This window comes from Hemiscyllium ocellatum, chromosome 24, assembly GCF_020745735.1.
Source record: "Hemiscyllium ocellatum isolate sHemOce1 chromosome 24, sHemOce1.pat.X.cur, whole genome shotgun sequence".
In the NCBI taxonomy this organism is placed as follows: Eukaryota; Metazoa; Chordata; class Chondrichthyes; order Orectolobiformes; family Hemiscylliidae; genus Hemiscyllium; species Hemiscyllium ocellatum.
In genome coordinates this window covers 48783026-48798881 of record NC_083424.1, presented here as the reverse complement: position 1 = coordinate 48798881, position 15856 = coordinate 48783026, and the positions used below count along the sequence as shown (strand labels likewise).

At 41.5% G+C, this 15856-nt stretch overlaps 1 protein-coding gene across 4 annotated transcripts in view; it reads left to right on the top strand.

Moving 5' to 3' along the window:
* septin5a (septin 5a) overlaps window positions 1-15856 on the top strand; it is a 125566-nt gene extending 109710 nt beyond the window's left edge. For all 4 annotated transcript variants that reach the window (XM_060843773.1, XM_060843770.1, XM_060843772.1 and 1 more), the window contains 7 exons: window positions 3670-3804; window positions 5301-5418; window positions 7365-7466; window positions 8669-8765; window positions 12770-12905; window positions 14536-14638; window positions 15463-15856. In XM_060843773.1, coding sequence (XP_060699756.1) covers window positions 3670-3804; window positions 5301-5418; window positions 7365-7466; window positions 8669-8765; window positions 12770-12905; window positions 14536-14638; window positions 15463-15519 — 748 coding nt within the window. In that variant the 3' untranslated portion in view covers window positions 15520-15856. The remainder of the gene's footprint in view (window positions 1-3669; window positions 3805-5300; window positions 5419-7364; window positions 7467-8668; window positions 8766-12769; window positions 12906-14535; window positions 14639-15462) is intronic.

Genomic DNA, 15856 nt, shown 5'->3' with positions numbered 1-15856 from the left:
CCATCTCTAGGACAGCCTGTCCTTGCTTCCCCAACCACCCCCAGGATGACAGCGGTCAGGATGGCTTACCCACCGTCCGGCATCCCTAATCGCCCTACCGGACAGGCCATCCCGGTACCCACCTGGGGTGACAGTGCTGAAGATGGCCTACCCACTTTCTTGCTCTTGGTTTGCCCCTACATACTATTGGGCTACATTCCTGTTCTTATCTGTCAGCTAGGGCTCCCTGATTGGACCAGATTAACAGCCCTAATTAGGGAACTCATGTTCTATGATGTCCACCTAGCTGATCTTGTTACAGCCACTACTCTGTGGTGGTTGGAAGATGTAGGAAGTGTAGGAAGATGTGGCATTGTCCACTTGGGAATTGATTAAGATAGATTACTTTTTGAGTCATAGCGTTATAGAGATGTGCTGTACGGAAACAGACCCATTGGTCCAACTCATCCATGCTGCCCAAGTATCCTAAATTAATCTAGTCCCATTGCCTAAATTAAAAAGCACTTGGATGTATAGATTTTGTGATCCAAGTACAAGCTCCTAGATAAAACCGAAAAGGTTATTAGAATGTTGGAAGGATGAAAATGTACGTGTTGAAGTTATGATACAGCTGTGCAGTGCTGTGATTAGATTCCATTTATTGTGTTCCTCTTTGGGCACTGCAATCTCAGGACTTTATATTCTTCACGAGAATGCATTGCAGATGCATTATCCTAATACCAACAGGATCTTGACCAGATTGGCCAATGGGCTGAGAAGTGGCAGATGGAATTTAATTCAGATAACTGCGAGGTGCTGCATTTTGGGAAGGAAATCTTAACAGGACTTATACACTTAAAGTTAAGGTCCAAGGGAGTGCTGCTGAACAAAGAGACCTTGGAGTGCAGGCTCATACCTCCTTGAAAGTGGAGTTGCAGGTAGATAGGATAGTGAAGAAGGTGTTTGGTCAGAGTATTGAGTACAGGCATTGGGTGGTCATGTTGTGGCTGTACAGAACATTGGTTAGGCCACTGTTAGAATAGTGCGTACAGTTGTGGTCTCCTACCTATTGGAAAGATGTTGTGAAACTTGAAAGGGTTCAGAAAAGATTTACAAGGATGTTGCTAGGGTTGGAGGATTTGAGCTATAGGGAGAGACAGAACAGGATGGGGCTGTTTTCCCTGGAGTGTCAGAGGCAGAGGGGTGACTTTATAGAGGTTTACAAAATTATGAGGGGCATGGATAGGGTAAATAGGCAAAGTCTTTTCCCTGTGGTGGGGGAGTCCAGAACCAGATGGCATAGGTTTAGGGTGAGATGGGAAAGATATAATAGAGACCTACAGGGCAAATTTTTCACGCAGAGGGTGGTACGTGTATGGAATGAGCTGCCAGAGGAAGTGGTGTAGGCTGGTACAATTGCAACATTTAAGCGGCATTTGGATGGGTATATGAATAGGAAGGGTTTGGAAGGATATGGGCTGGGTGCTGGCAGGTGGGACGAGATTGGGTTGAAATATCTGGCATGGCCAGGTTGGACCAAAGCGTCTGTTTCCATGCTGTACATCTCTATGACATCTCTATAAATATCATGGTTTAAATTATAAGTTAAAGTCTGAGAACTGAAAGCATGGACTATACTTATAGTATGTCCTTGAATATAAAAAGATTAAGAGGTGGCCTAATTGAAGAAATTTGAATTGAGGTAAGAGAGGAGAATTCCATCTGGTCAAGAGGCTTAGACGAAACCTAGGGATGCATGTTCTGGGCTGATATGAGGTAACATTGACTTTCCAAAAAGGTAATGAAAACCTGTAACTCTATCGCACAGAATGTTGCTGATTTGATGTCAGTTCTCATTTTCAAAACTAAAACTGATAATGTTTTCTTTGGTATGGATGTTTAATATTATAGAACCAAAGCGTTTTGATGAATTTTAGTTTCAAAGCAGTCATGGCTTACACAAATAGTTTGAGAGACTTGATAACTTACTGCAGTTCCTTTCTCTAGAAATGGGTGTTTTAGTAATTACTAGTCTGAATAATTGAGAATAACTGCAACCTTACTGAAGCATGGTGAGCGTAGTAATATGCATTGGCAGTGCATAAACCACACTTGGTATTTATATCAGGATTTATGCAAGTCGTGTCTACTACTATATATCAGCATTCTGTCTCTGAAATTTCCACATAGAATGTGAATGATGAAACTCTGTGCACAACTTGTTCTGTTTATGGAATTCTTGCCCTGCAAAAAAACAATTGTAACCTCAGCGTCTGTGCTATAAATAGTATTGAGCGTCTGCTTATATAAAAAGGAACAGGAGTAGCTGTTCAAGATGTGTGTTCAGAGAGAGCTGAACTATATCACTTGTCGAACAAGATGTCATGAATTTGTGTTCACTCTTCTCGGGCAACTCCAGTGAATTTATGGCTCCTCTTGGTTCATTATTTTCAATAGTTGTCGATTTATATAATGTGATGCTAACATGCATTCCAGAAAGAGTCATGTTAATATTGTGCAACTAAAATAAGCGCTTGTGAACAAAAATTAAAAGCTGTAAATTCCCCAAGCAAATGATTGAACAAAGTTGCTGTCTTTTTAGAATAAAGCCCAAAATATCAAAACAGCAGACTTAACGGTTCCTGTGTTGACTATAAACTGTACAGTCAATGTCAATTGTTCACAGTGGAGCTGAACTCCCTTTTCTAAGACTGTCAGATGAAACACATAGTGCATAAATCTATATTTTGTTTCTTTCTATTGACATAATTACCTATCATATCATGCTTGCCATTGTACTAGTTTGAAGTAAAGACTGGATATATATAGGGCAGGTTAATTCTAGCAACTCACACTTTTTCCTTCTATAATAGTGGTCATGTAGGTGTGACTGATTTTAAATTTAAATTTTTAAACAGTGCTGAGCGAAAAGCCTCAGGATACCCTTGCTCTCACTTAGCTGCACTGTGAGGTTGCAGCTCCTTCAGCGCTCCTAATATGCCTCCAGTTTTCAGAGCTCACCAGCTGCCCTTATAGTTTGCTGAGTACACCCTTTAGATACTGGTTGGCAAATTCTACAATAGCTCAGTTAGATCATTGCTCCTGACACGATGTGGGGTCAGCACCTTTGCTTGATGCCAACATCCAGGCTCTGAACCCAGACAGATAATCCCGAACATTGTCGGGTTGCTGTAACATCAACAGCAACACAGAGTACCTGGGTTGGTTCTGTAGACTGAAGAACTTGAGATGTAAATAGACAGGAAATGTCAGCTAATGTACGAGGCAGAAACTTACATATGGTAGTTCTTTTAAAGAAGATTTGACTCCTGTACGGATGAGGGGGATCCTGATGCAATAATTTTTCATATGCTTTGGATAAAGTGGGAACAAATGGCCTAGGTCCATTCTATACTCTTAAGGGTTTCAGGTTATTGCTGCTTTGAATGTAACGCTATATGTGAAAGCATGACACTGCTGAAACAAGTCAGCATTAGGACAAACTTGGAAGCAATTTGATACATGGGTTGAATGCCCTTGTCTTGCTTTTGTGCTCTCATATGTTCTTACGACAATGTCCATTTGATCAAACTCAGAGGACATCACAGTTGTATTGCTACTTTGCTAGACTATACTAATAAAGAACCCACATCAGACATTTGATTCCAGCCTCTTCCTATTCTGTTGCAGCTGGAAACCTATAGCTGACTACATTGACCAGCAGTTTGAACAGTATTTCCGAGACGAGAGCGGCCTGAACAGGAAGAACATTCAGGATAACCGAGTGCATTGTTGCCTGTATTTTATCTCTCCTTATGGACACGGGTGAGAAGAAAAGTTGAGCTGAGGGCAATTGTCTTGTTCTTTTCTCAGTTCCTTTTGTTACTGAAATTGTGAGGCAGAGGCACGAGTGTAATGCTGCTGTTGTAGTGGTTAAGAAGGAAGTATCAATGTTGCAAGGGAGATAAATATGGACCTCATTGGGAACATATTACTGTAAGAGATGAGTGGACATAATATCTGTTTCGGAGTTGATACTCCTCCAGGAAGGAGCCACGATTGGGCTTTTGCAGTACTTTGTGGAACTCTGTGCTCAGTTTATCCTTTAGGAGTTGAAAGGTTTTGGGAGAAACATATGTATCTAAGAGCAAGAGACAGAAATATTATTTCTCAGATCTTTATATCAATCTGACTTTTCTGTATCTTGGGGAATGAGTTCCCTTAACCTTTATGGGATTCTGTTTGTAGATTACTGTTGAGTTTTGCTTCTCCGTTAGTTCGGACACATTTTAGATGATTTAGATGGCAGTAAGGATGTGGTTCTGTGATTAATTTGTTTTGCCTGGGGAGAATGTTTCTATGCCGCCAAAATTAGGTCACAATGTGCTTGTTTTACAGGTATAAACTGAGAACCTAAACGTCCAAATTGTCAGGAGCTGCCATACTTGTGTTTATTCCATAAAGGAATAAACTTGTGGGCGGCACGGTGGCACAGTGGTTAGCACTGCTGCCTCACAGCGCCTGAAGACCCGGGTTCAATTCCCGCCTCAGGCGACTGACTGTGTGGAGTTTGCACGTTCTCCCCGTGTCAGCGTGGGTTTCCTCCGGGTGCTCCGGTTTCCTCCCACAGTCCAAAGATGTGCGGGTCAGGTGAATTGGCCATGCTAAATTGCCCGTAGTGTTAGGTAAGGGGTAAATGTAGGGGTATGGGTGGGTTTCGCTTCGGCGGGTCGGTGTGGACTTGTTGGGCCGAAGGGCCTGTTTCCACACTATAAATCTAATCTAATCTAAGAAGTGCCGAGTCACCATATTAATAAAGACTCTTCTGTAAACATCCCAGTTTGCATTTGAAACAGGCATCAGGTCCTGTGCAGTTAGTAGTTGGTTGCTTGTTTATGATTCCTTTATTGAGTAGACAGATAGAAGTAACAGCTAGAGGCCGAAAAAAGCAATTTAGGTTTAAATATTTTACTTCCCTTGCTGGGAGCCAGGAGGAAAAGCGGTGATCCTGACAGCTCTGAATTAACTCCATTGCTGAGAACTGTTCACTCACTGTAAGGTGTGATCTGACTATCTCCTGAGGTGCAATCTATTTGATGATGTGGGGGCTGGTGATTTGTCTCTAAGAAGATCTGTTTCTTTTTGTTTAGATTGGGGGGGGGTGATCTGTTCTTATGTCTGTTGTGGGGGGTGATTTTTCTTAGCAGAGATCCGTTTGTGTTGGGGTAGACGTGATTTATCTCTGCGAAGATCTGTTTATTTTGTCAGGAAGGATAATTTGTCTGTCGGAAGAATAATTTAGTCCATCTGTTTGGGTCAAGGTTGCGGCCGCTGGACACAGAGTTCATGAAGGCATTGCACCAGAAAGTGAACATTGTGCCAGTGATTGCAAAAGCCGACTCTCTCACGCCCATTGAAGTGAAGAAACTCAAAGAGAGGGTAAGAATCACCTTCATAAAATGACAATTCTGAGCTAAAAACAAAAGGGTTGATTTCAGTTCCTCCAGATGGAAACGATTGCATCAATATCACTGGTCCCATTTTGATATCCTGAGAATTTTTTGTTATATTCATTCATGGGATAAAGGCTTCGTTGGCTAGGTCAGCATTTATTGCCCAGAGGGCAAATGACAGTCAACCACATTGCTGCGGGTCTGGAGTCACATGTAGGCCAGACCAGGATGGCAGTTTGCTTCCCTAAAGGACGTTATTGAACTGAATGGGTTTTTCTGACCATCGACATTGTCATCATTAGGCTGTCAATTCCAGATACTTTTTAAAATAGAAATTCCACCACATGTTGTGGTGGGTTTTGAACCCAGACCCCAGAATATGCCAGGCACCTTGACACACATTTATCAGTGAACCCAAATAGTGTCATGTTTTTTGTCTCAATGCCAAGTTCAAAATTTCAACTGATTGTGCACAGGCAGCACTCACCCTGTCAGGAGGCAGAAAACTGCAGTACAGATTGGTCATGGTGGTCTTCCCTGAATCTGCTCCATATGGACTCAGTGATTGTATCATTTGAATTGTTGACCCCTTTGTGTCTGGCACCCATGGAAAGCTCCAATGTTCCATTGTCAACTGCTTACTTCTTTTCATCTATAACATACCTCTTGGCATTATTTATTGAGAGCCTAATAACTAAATGTAGGCCTGTGAGCCTATCACCATCTAAAAAAATAAATGTTCTCAGCTCCATTTCTTGTCACTGTGCAATTGGTCTGCCTGTCCAGCACCCTGTGAACATTTTTCACCTAACTGATGAGATCAGGGCCTTTTTTCTTTCAATTTGTTATCAAAATATGGGCATCATAGTTTCACCCCTCCCTAGTTTCCCTGTGGTTTGACACAACTAAGCGGCCTGTGAGCTTATTTCAGAAAATAATTAATAGTTCGTCTTTTTAGTATGTTTAAGATTCTCTCTTGGACATGACCACTCTAAAGGTAATTGGTGAACCAGTGGAGGTTTTACATTCTGACAGTTTCACTTTTACTAATACCAAGCTTTTGCTGAAGAGTTATTTGTAAAGTGAAATAATAGTGAACTCAAACTCATATTCTGGGATTATTAGACCTTTCAACATTGGCCCAGTAATGAAACCTCTGTGCTACCATATATTTCTCAGCTTTGTGGCCTAGTTTTCATTTTCATGTTTCCCTTTGGCTGTTTGCTCAGGCAAAGCACAGGTTTGGCTTTGAATGGGTCTTCATTTCATGCCTCCTGTCCATGAACAAAGCTGACTGTTTCTACCTCTGTGTATCTGCTGGCCCTTGGCTGTACCTTCCATTAAATGTAATTTGCAAGCTCAACATTCCATAATATTCTTCTGCCCTAAGTATCCAGTTCCACCCTGAACAAATTCCAGAACTCCTGCTGCCATTGTATATTGTACCAACAGTTTATTGTAGCAACCCTAGGGCTTACCACTGTCCCACAGCCATTATTTTGGAGTCCCCACACTTCATAAACTTCATCTATTCCTCCACCATCTCTGCCACCTGTTCAATCCCCATGTCTCAGTTTATATTGTATGTCTCTCTGACACTAGTCTATAATATTTTTATTCCTCCTCCTGTACCACGTTTTATCACAGGGCATTCAGTCATCATGCTTCCAGATTCTGGAATTCTCTTCTTTCATTCTTTGTCTTCCTGCAACATTTCCCAAAGACCTCTCAAAGCCAATCCAATGATTGTGCCATCACTTGACTTTCTTCCTTTGTCCTGACTCTTACTTAGTATCTGTTTCCTCCTGAAATTCATTGGCATGCTTTACTACGTCAAACAAATTTATTGTTATTGTCATCATGAATATTTCAGTACATGCGTCGGTTTCTTAGGAAATTAACTCTGTCATGTTCATTCCTATGCCAATGCAGATTAGAGACGAAATTGAACAATATGGAATTAAAATATATCAGTTTCCAGAGTGTGACTCAGATGAGGATGACGAGTTTAAACAACAAGACAAGGAACTCAAGGTAAGATGGGATTCTAGGATTCAAGGCAAGAGAAGGATTTTACACTGGAAAGAAGGAATGAAGAGAGGAGATCAAAGTTGTAGGAATGAATCATAATTGGATTGCAGGGAAAATGAATTCCAGGGAAGACAAAGCTGTGATAAAAATAAGTACAGCTAAGCAATTTTCGACAGCAGCATCAACCCTGACCATTTTCTTGATAGAGTACAGTTTGTTTTTAATTGTAATGTCAATGTGATCCTCCCCAATTCAAACTTCAGATTGAATCGAATAGGACCTCATTTCGACTTTTGATGGTTTGACCAGCAATCAGAATAAAACATAATGGAATAGAGCCTAACTTCAAAATGTATTGAAGTCCCTTGAAATCAATAAGGATCGTAACACTACGAGATAGACAAAGGAAGTTATTTCATCAATTTACATTCATTTGTTCAGAAACTCTGCTTTCTGTTTGCTCATGTCATTAAGAAAGCCTGCGATCAAAGCCTCTAACTATTCTCACAGAGGAACATTCCAGGCCATTCAAACCAGGTTCATCTTCCTTTCTTTACTGTCAGAAATTGTTATCTTTACTAATTAATCCTCATTTATTTTGAAATGCAATTTGCTTAATATAGGTGTGAATCAATTAACAAATTAAGTCACATTGTGAGAAGATGTTAGTCAGACATTGTGAAGTGTTTACCCTTTCAGTTTTCTTCATCTTGCTCAATGCCATTTTTGCTTTGTTTGATGATGGGAATCAGCTATCAGCTGAGGTTCTGTTGGGATCACCCACTTTCTTCTGATTCTGAAGTTTGTGGGTTCAAGTCCCATTCCAGGGCTGGAAGATAAAAATCAGATATGAGACATGACTGTGGTACTGAGAGTGTGCTGGTTTGTCAGAACTGACAGCTTTTGAATGATGCAGTAAACTGAGGCCCCATTTGCCTTCTCAAATCAATGTAAAAGGCTCACTGCACTCTTTTGTAGAAGGGTAAGCGTGATGACCTGACAGTGTATATGCCTCAAAATCAGATCATTATCACATTACTGTTTGTTGGATATTGGTGTTCATAAAGTGGCTGTCATATTTCCATTACAACAGAAGTGACTGCATTTCAGAAGTACTTCATTGGCCACAAACCATTTGGGTCCTGTGTTTTCTCTGAAAGGTGTTATATCAATGCAGGTCTTTCAATTCTTCCCTTTCATTTCAGGAGAGCATTCCCTTTGCAGTCATTGGCAGCAACACAGTGGTGGAGGCACGGGGTCAGAGAGTCCGTGGGCGACTGTATCCCTGGGGGATTGTAGAAGGTGAGTTTTAACAGGACAAAGTGATACCTGATTCCAAATGAATTTATTCAGGAGGAGGTATAGAGTATGAGCCGACTTTTATTAATCTTAAAACCTGTGAGAAAATGAATGCTTTAGCAAAAACGACACAGACATCTTGAACAGCCATGTGAATGTACGAAACTGAATATGCGAAAGCTGAATGAGAACACAGATGCAAGCTGCAAATGTGTTGCTGGTCAAAGCACAGCAGGCCAGGCAGCATCTCAGGAATAGAGAATTCGACGTTTCGAGCATAAGCCCTTCATCAGGAATAAGAGAGAGAGAGCCAAGCAGGCTAAGATAAAAGGTAGGGAGGAGGGACTAGGGGGAGGGGCGATGGAGGTGGGATAGGTGGAAGGAGGTCAAGGTGAGGGTGATAGGCCGGAGTGGGGTGGGGGCGGAGAGGTCAGGAAGAGGATTGCAGATTAGGAGGGCGGTGCTGAGTTAGAGGAAACCGACTGAGACAAGGTGGGGGGAGGGGAGATGAGGAAACTGGAGAAATCTGAATTCATACCTTGTGGTTGGAGGGTTCCCAGGCGGAAGATGAGGCGCTCGTCCTCCAGCCGTCGTGTAGTTGTGTTCTGCCGGTGGAGGAGTCCAAGGACCTGCATGTCCTCGGTGGAGTGGGAGGGAGAGTTAAAGTGTTGAGCCACGGGGTGATTGGGTTGGTTGGTTCGGGCGGCCCGGAGGTGTTCTCTGAAGCGTTCAGCAAGTAAGCGGCCCGTCTCCCCAATATAGAGGAGGCCACATCGGGTGCAGCGGATGCAATAGATGATGTGTGTGGAGGTACAGGTGAACTTGTGGTGGATATGGAAGGATCACAGACACTAGTATGACATGGCTCTGAATGACATTGAACTGATGGAAAAATGAGAAGTTACCAAGTTCTCTGCCCAGTTGGCTGACCTTATGTGGGACAACGTTTGGGTGGAACAATTGCCTTTAGTGCAAATGTGCTCAAGTAGGGATTTTCATTAATACTTTCCACTGACCTGTTTCTGAGTATTGGCTGAGGTTAAGCTCAGTTCTGATGACCCCATGACTAAATAGCTCCTTGACACTCTATCTGTGGCTTGTACAATGGGTTTAATCAGTTTTACTGAAGCGCTGCCTGCGCAACCCTCCCTCAAAAAGATTCATCAGGAACAGGTGGGGAAAAGTTGGAAAAGAGTCAAATCATTCCAAATTCTTTTCAAAAACACAATAACATGCTATTACTTATAGAGTCATGCAGCACAGAAACTGACCCTTTGGTCCAACTTGCTGACCAAGTTTCCCAAACTAAACCAGCCCCACTGGCCTGCACTTTAGATTAGATTAGACTTACAGTGTGGAAACAGGCCCTTTGGCCCAACAAGTCCACACCGACCCGCCGAAGCGCAACCCACCCATACCCCTACATTTACCCCTTACCTAACACTACGGGCAATTTAGCTTGGCCAATTCACCTAACCTGCACATCTTTGTGACCGTGGGAGGAAACCGGAGCACCCGGAGGAAACCCACGCAGACACGGGGAGAACGTGCAAACTCCACACAGTCAGTCGCCTGAGTCGGGAATTGAACCCGGGTCTACAGGCGCTGTGAGGCAGCAGTGCTAACCACTGTGCCACCGTGCCGCCCACCACTTGACCCGTATTCCTCTAAACTTTTCCTATTCGTGTACCTGTCCAAATATCTTTTAAACATCATGATTGTTCCTGCATCTGCCACTTCCTCTGGCAATTCATTCCACATATGAACCACCCTCTGTGTGAAAACGTTGCCTCTCATTTCCCTTTTAAATCTTGCTCCTTTCACCTTAATATAGACCCTCCAGTTTTGAACTCCCCCTACCCAAGGGAAAGGCCTTCGTTATTCATCTTATCTATGCCCCTCATGATTTTATAAAACTCTATCAGGTCATCCCTCAACCTCCTACATTCCAATGAAAAAAACCCCAACATCTCCTTATAACTCAAACCCTCCAATCCCAGTGACATCATTGTAAATCTTTTCTGCACTCTGTCCAATTTAATAATATCCTTCCTACACCATGACAACCAAAACTTTACACTGTGTCCCAAAGGTGGCTCTCCCTAAGTGCAAAGTAAGAGAATAGTAAAAGCAAAACTCTAGCACCAGCAATATCATGCTGGTTCTCTGAAGAAAGTGGCAGAAATCCATTTTTTACACTTTCCACAATTTGCTGCACATTGCAGGGTAGCTGGCCAGCACTACATCCCAGGCTGCCTTATGAGTTCCAATGAGCAGCTACTTTACTGCTCAGTTACAACAGTAAAAATTATTGAGTCAGGTTTTGACTTTGCGTACAGATATGAAATTAAAGTTAAAAAGATTGGGGGGTTTCTAGTTTGTGTGCAATTGCCAATTTTGTCGCTCTTTGTCCCCATTTCAAAAGTTATGCTTTCCATTTTGAGTTTTTGCTTAACTCATACTATGCCAAAAGTAAAATCTGTCATGAATGAGTGTAATGGGGCAATTTAAAAAAAAATGCTTTAAAAATTATCCCTTGATGCAGTAAGAGTGTTAATTTGATGTTGTTTGATTAATGTAGTAGGGGACATCCTTGACGCTATAGAGAAGTCAGTATTACTCTGCCACCCGATGAAAGAACTTTTCAAAATATCGTGGAGTGATTTGCTCATTACATTGTGCAACAGTAGCCAGTTTCTGAGTAACTTAAAAAGAAATATACTCACATGTTTGAAGATTGTGCCTAGTAGTATCCATGTGTCCAAAAGAGCGAGCTTTGTAGAGTTTCCCCAGAGACCTGCAAACCGGTGCAATTTGTGGAACCTCTGAATGGTGATTAATTCACATTGTGATCATTCGGTGAACAAGGCAGGTTTAGACTAATATAACTCTTATGCAGTTCTTTTTCTCAAACTAGCCCAAAAGGGTTAGTTGGAAACTTGCTTTGTGATACATGAAATATGAGCTAAAAATAATGGTTATGCTGATTTCTGATAAAAAGTTGCACTAAGGTGAGTGAAAACTACCTCAAACTCTGAATTTCATATTGATATGCAGTGGGATTGTTGAGCTTAATGTGCTGTTCGTCTCAATAAAACTATTATCACCACCTTCCCACCATGGGACTAGGCATGTTATCGGCTAAGAGAAAAATGATCACTATCATAAACAGTACATTAATTTTGCTGACTGCACTTCTTTGCAATGTTCTCAAAGGGAAGTGTGCAAACAAAGTAGTGCAATGTAATTAGGCCTCTTGAGCTGCAGTGGTAGTGTATGTGTCTCTGGGCTAGAATGCCTGGGTTCAAGAAGTTGGGAGGTCATGTTGCAGCTGTACAGGACTTTGGTTAGGCCACTTTTGAAATACTGTATTCAATTCTTGTCTCCGTACTAAAGGAAACTTGAAAGGGTTCAGAAAGGATTTACAAGGATGATGCCGAGGTTAGAGCATTTGAGATATAATGAGTGGCTGAATAGGCGGAGCTGTTTCCCCTGGAGCATCTGAGGCTGAGGGGTGATCTTAAAGAAGATTGCAAAATCATGAGAGGCATGGATCGGATGAATTGTCAAGGACTTTTCCCGAGGAGGGGAGTCCTAAACTAAAGGGTAAGGTTTAAGGTGAGAGGAGCAAGATTTAAAAGGGAGCTAAGGGGCAACTTTTTCATGCAGAGGGTATATGATGTGTGGAATCAGCTGCCAGTGGAGGTGATGGAGGCTAGTACATTTACAACATTTTAAAGGCATCTGAACGAGTACATAAACAGGAAGGGTTTAGAGGGATATGGGCCAAAACCTGGCAAATGGGCTTAGATTAATTTAGGATATCTGTTCAGCATTGGCAAGTTTGTTTGAAGGGTCTACTTCCATGATATACATCTCTAAGATTCTATGACTCTACCCCATATGTGTGTCATAACATCTCTGAACAGGTCGGTTAAAAATCTGTAAACACAACAAGTAATTTGAAAATGTATTGAATAAACTTTCTTTTTGTTTTGATTTCCTAGTGGAGAATCAGGCACACTGTGACTTTGTAAAACTCCGGAATATGCTGATCCGAACACACATGCAGGACTTGAAGGATGTGACTTGGGACATTCACTATGAGAATTTCCGGGCCAGGTGTATTCAGGAAATGACCAGGTTTGTTTACCATCTCTCTTGTACTCATCCTGTGGTGGAGAATTGGATCTGCCAGACAGCATTAAGAATTATCCATCTGAATAGGTGCTAATTTAGGCACTGTTCTGGAAAGCCCATTCAGTTGTTAATGCAGAGGTCTGATGGAAGGATGCAAGGATCCCACCTCCCATATAACTGCTGACACCACATTACGAGGTGGAGATATAAATCATTGACCATTGTGAGGGAAAAATCATCTGAAGACGATTTGTTGTGGTCCTGCTAACAGATGGCTTGTGAGGCAGCAATTAGCAATAACTTCTTATCACTCATCCCAGTAACAAGGCATCAAAGATGCTGTGGCTTCAGCACAAAAATGGATCAATTATGCAGATCATGTCCAACATTATAAATTTCGTGCTCTCTCTCTCTCTCTCTTTCTCACACATACGATCAGAAAGATCTGGCAGTATCAATGGAGAGAAATCAGAGTTAACGGTTTGCTAATTATAAGTTATAAATTTATGACTCAGTAAATTCATGTGAAATGTCCGGGCCTCCATCTTTGAAAAAGGTGCAATTGTTTTTTCTTTGCAATTGTAGCCAATGTTAAAATCAAAAAGGTTGATCGATCCATTAAGTGCTGTCAGTCCAGGATTCTGACTCTTCAATGAATGTGTGTAGCACAGTGGCCTTGAAATTCCCAGGGGGCTGACCTACCACACAGTGGGAGGCCATTCAGACAACCATATCACGCCAGTCAAAAAAGGTCTTACTGCACCAATCGCATTTTCCAACATTTAGCCCATAGCTCTGGAGGCTATAGCAATGCAAATGAATATCTAAGTGTTACGGGAATTGCTGACTCAACAATCCTTTCAGACGGTGAATTCCAGATTCCCAGTAATCTCTGAGGGAAACAAATTCTCTTCAATTCCCCTGTTAACTTTCTACTTCTCATCTTAAATCTATGTTCTCTGGTTACTGACCCACTACTAATGGAAAAAGTGTATTCCTATCCTTCCTATCTATGCACTTCATAATCTTACACACCTCTACCAGGTCCCCTTTCAATGTTTACTGTTCCAGTGAAAATGACTCCAGTCTATCCAATCTTTCTTCATAATTCAGACACTCCAGCCCAGGCAGAATCCTGGTAAATCTCCTCTGCACCCTCTCTCGTCCTTTCTATAACGAGGCTGACTAAAACTGCGCACAGTACTCACGTTTTCATCCCAGTCTTCACTAATTCACACTTTTAACCTTGAACTTCATTAATCTGACTAATTATAGGAACCATTTTTAGAATTTACCATACCTATGTACTGATTGTTACTAATGAGTTACTGATTGTTACTAATGAGTTGCCTTGAAATTGTACAGGGTTTTCCTATGCCACGTGCCTGTATTGTAATTCTGGTGGGAGACTACTGGACGAAAGAACATCTGTAGGCATTTTAAGCTGTTTGTGATATTTCCTTGTAAGACCATTGTCTCTTGATGAGGTGCTAACTGGAGTTGCATAGAACCACCCTGAAGAAGTTCAAGATTTAACTCTCTTTCTTCATGCTAATATGATGTTCTCAATTTGGTTCACCTCAAAATGAGAAGAAGATAGCCACTGAAATGTCTTCTTTCTTGAACTTCACAGTAAATTGACCCAGGACAACAGAGCAGAAAGTCCACTCCCCTTACTACCTGTGCCAACTCCAGATGCAGAGACAGAGAAACTGATCAAAATGAAGGATGAGGAGGTGAGCATCTGGGGTGTCTAGGCTACACGTGTGGTAGCCAGCGACTATGAGACGTCTGGTGATGTTGGTTGTTTGTGTGAATAGACTCATTTGTAAATGCTTACTTCACTGTTGCAACTTCGTCTTTTTGTCTTATTGTTGCCATTCCTTCTGTCTGACATTTTTGCGTTTGATACTTCTGAAAGATCACTCCAGCAACAGGCAATGCAATTAGCAGGTTCTTAGATAATAGGTAGTACCAGATAATTGTGGTCATTCGTGCACATTTACTCATTCTCAAGACATGGCTAATGCTGCCAGTGCTGAATTTATCAGCCATTTGAATTTTAATAGGCAGCGGTACAGCTTATCCAAATGACAAAAGGCTTCTCGTTCAATTTATTACCAGACATGAGACTCCAGTTGCAAATTAGCTGCACAATGCAGAAATTTCCTAATTTCCATTTCTATTAAAATCAGAAATTGAAATTTGATACTTTCTATAACTGGTGGCTCAACTGTAGTGTCAATTTTTACAGCAAGTCAAAAATCCGTGCTAACTTTTTAAAATACCCAAGTATTCTTAATGCCACAGATATAGAAATGTTTCATTATTGCAAATACAGTTTTTGTAGTAAAATGAATATTATTTAATGGTGTGTAGCAATCAATTAGTATGTGTTCAACTACATGGATTATGCATTATCTAAATATGTGTTCTCAATATGTTTAGGTGACCATAATCCTGTTGTATCGATTACGTGTCTATTGATGTTTAGCTGCCGTTTGTTGCTGGTGTGTTACAGTAGCTGCAGTACTCAGTAATTTGGGCTTTCTTTCTACAGCTGCGGCGAATGCAAGAAATGTTGCAACGAATGCAACAACAAATGCAGGATCAGTGAGTGACAGGTTGATACCGAATGAAAAACAAAGACTCACCTCTTCAGCCAAATCCAATAGGAATGAAGAAGGCTGGACAAGACACAGGGGCATGCCTCTGGGAAAAATGCACTGTACAGAATGTGTCCCGTGTTTTCTGTTTTACTCTAGAGACAGCTAGAGGATGACCACGTGTCTGGCCTACTCTGTCTAGTGCCACCATATCATTCACATATCCTGCTTGTTTGTTTGGGTTTGTATTTAATATCTTGTCAGTACAATTGAAAACCATTCAGAGACATATCTGCATCGGAATGCTTCTGTGGAAAATATTCTTTACTAATAAATGTTTTCAAATTG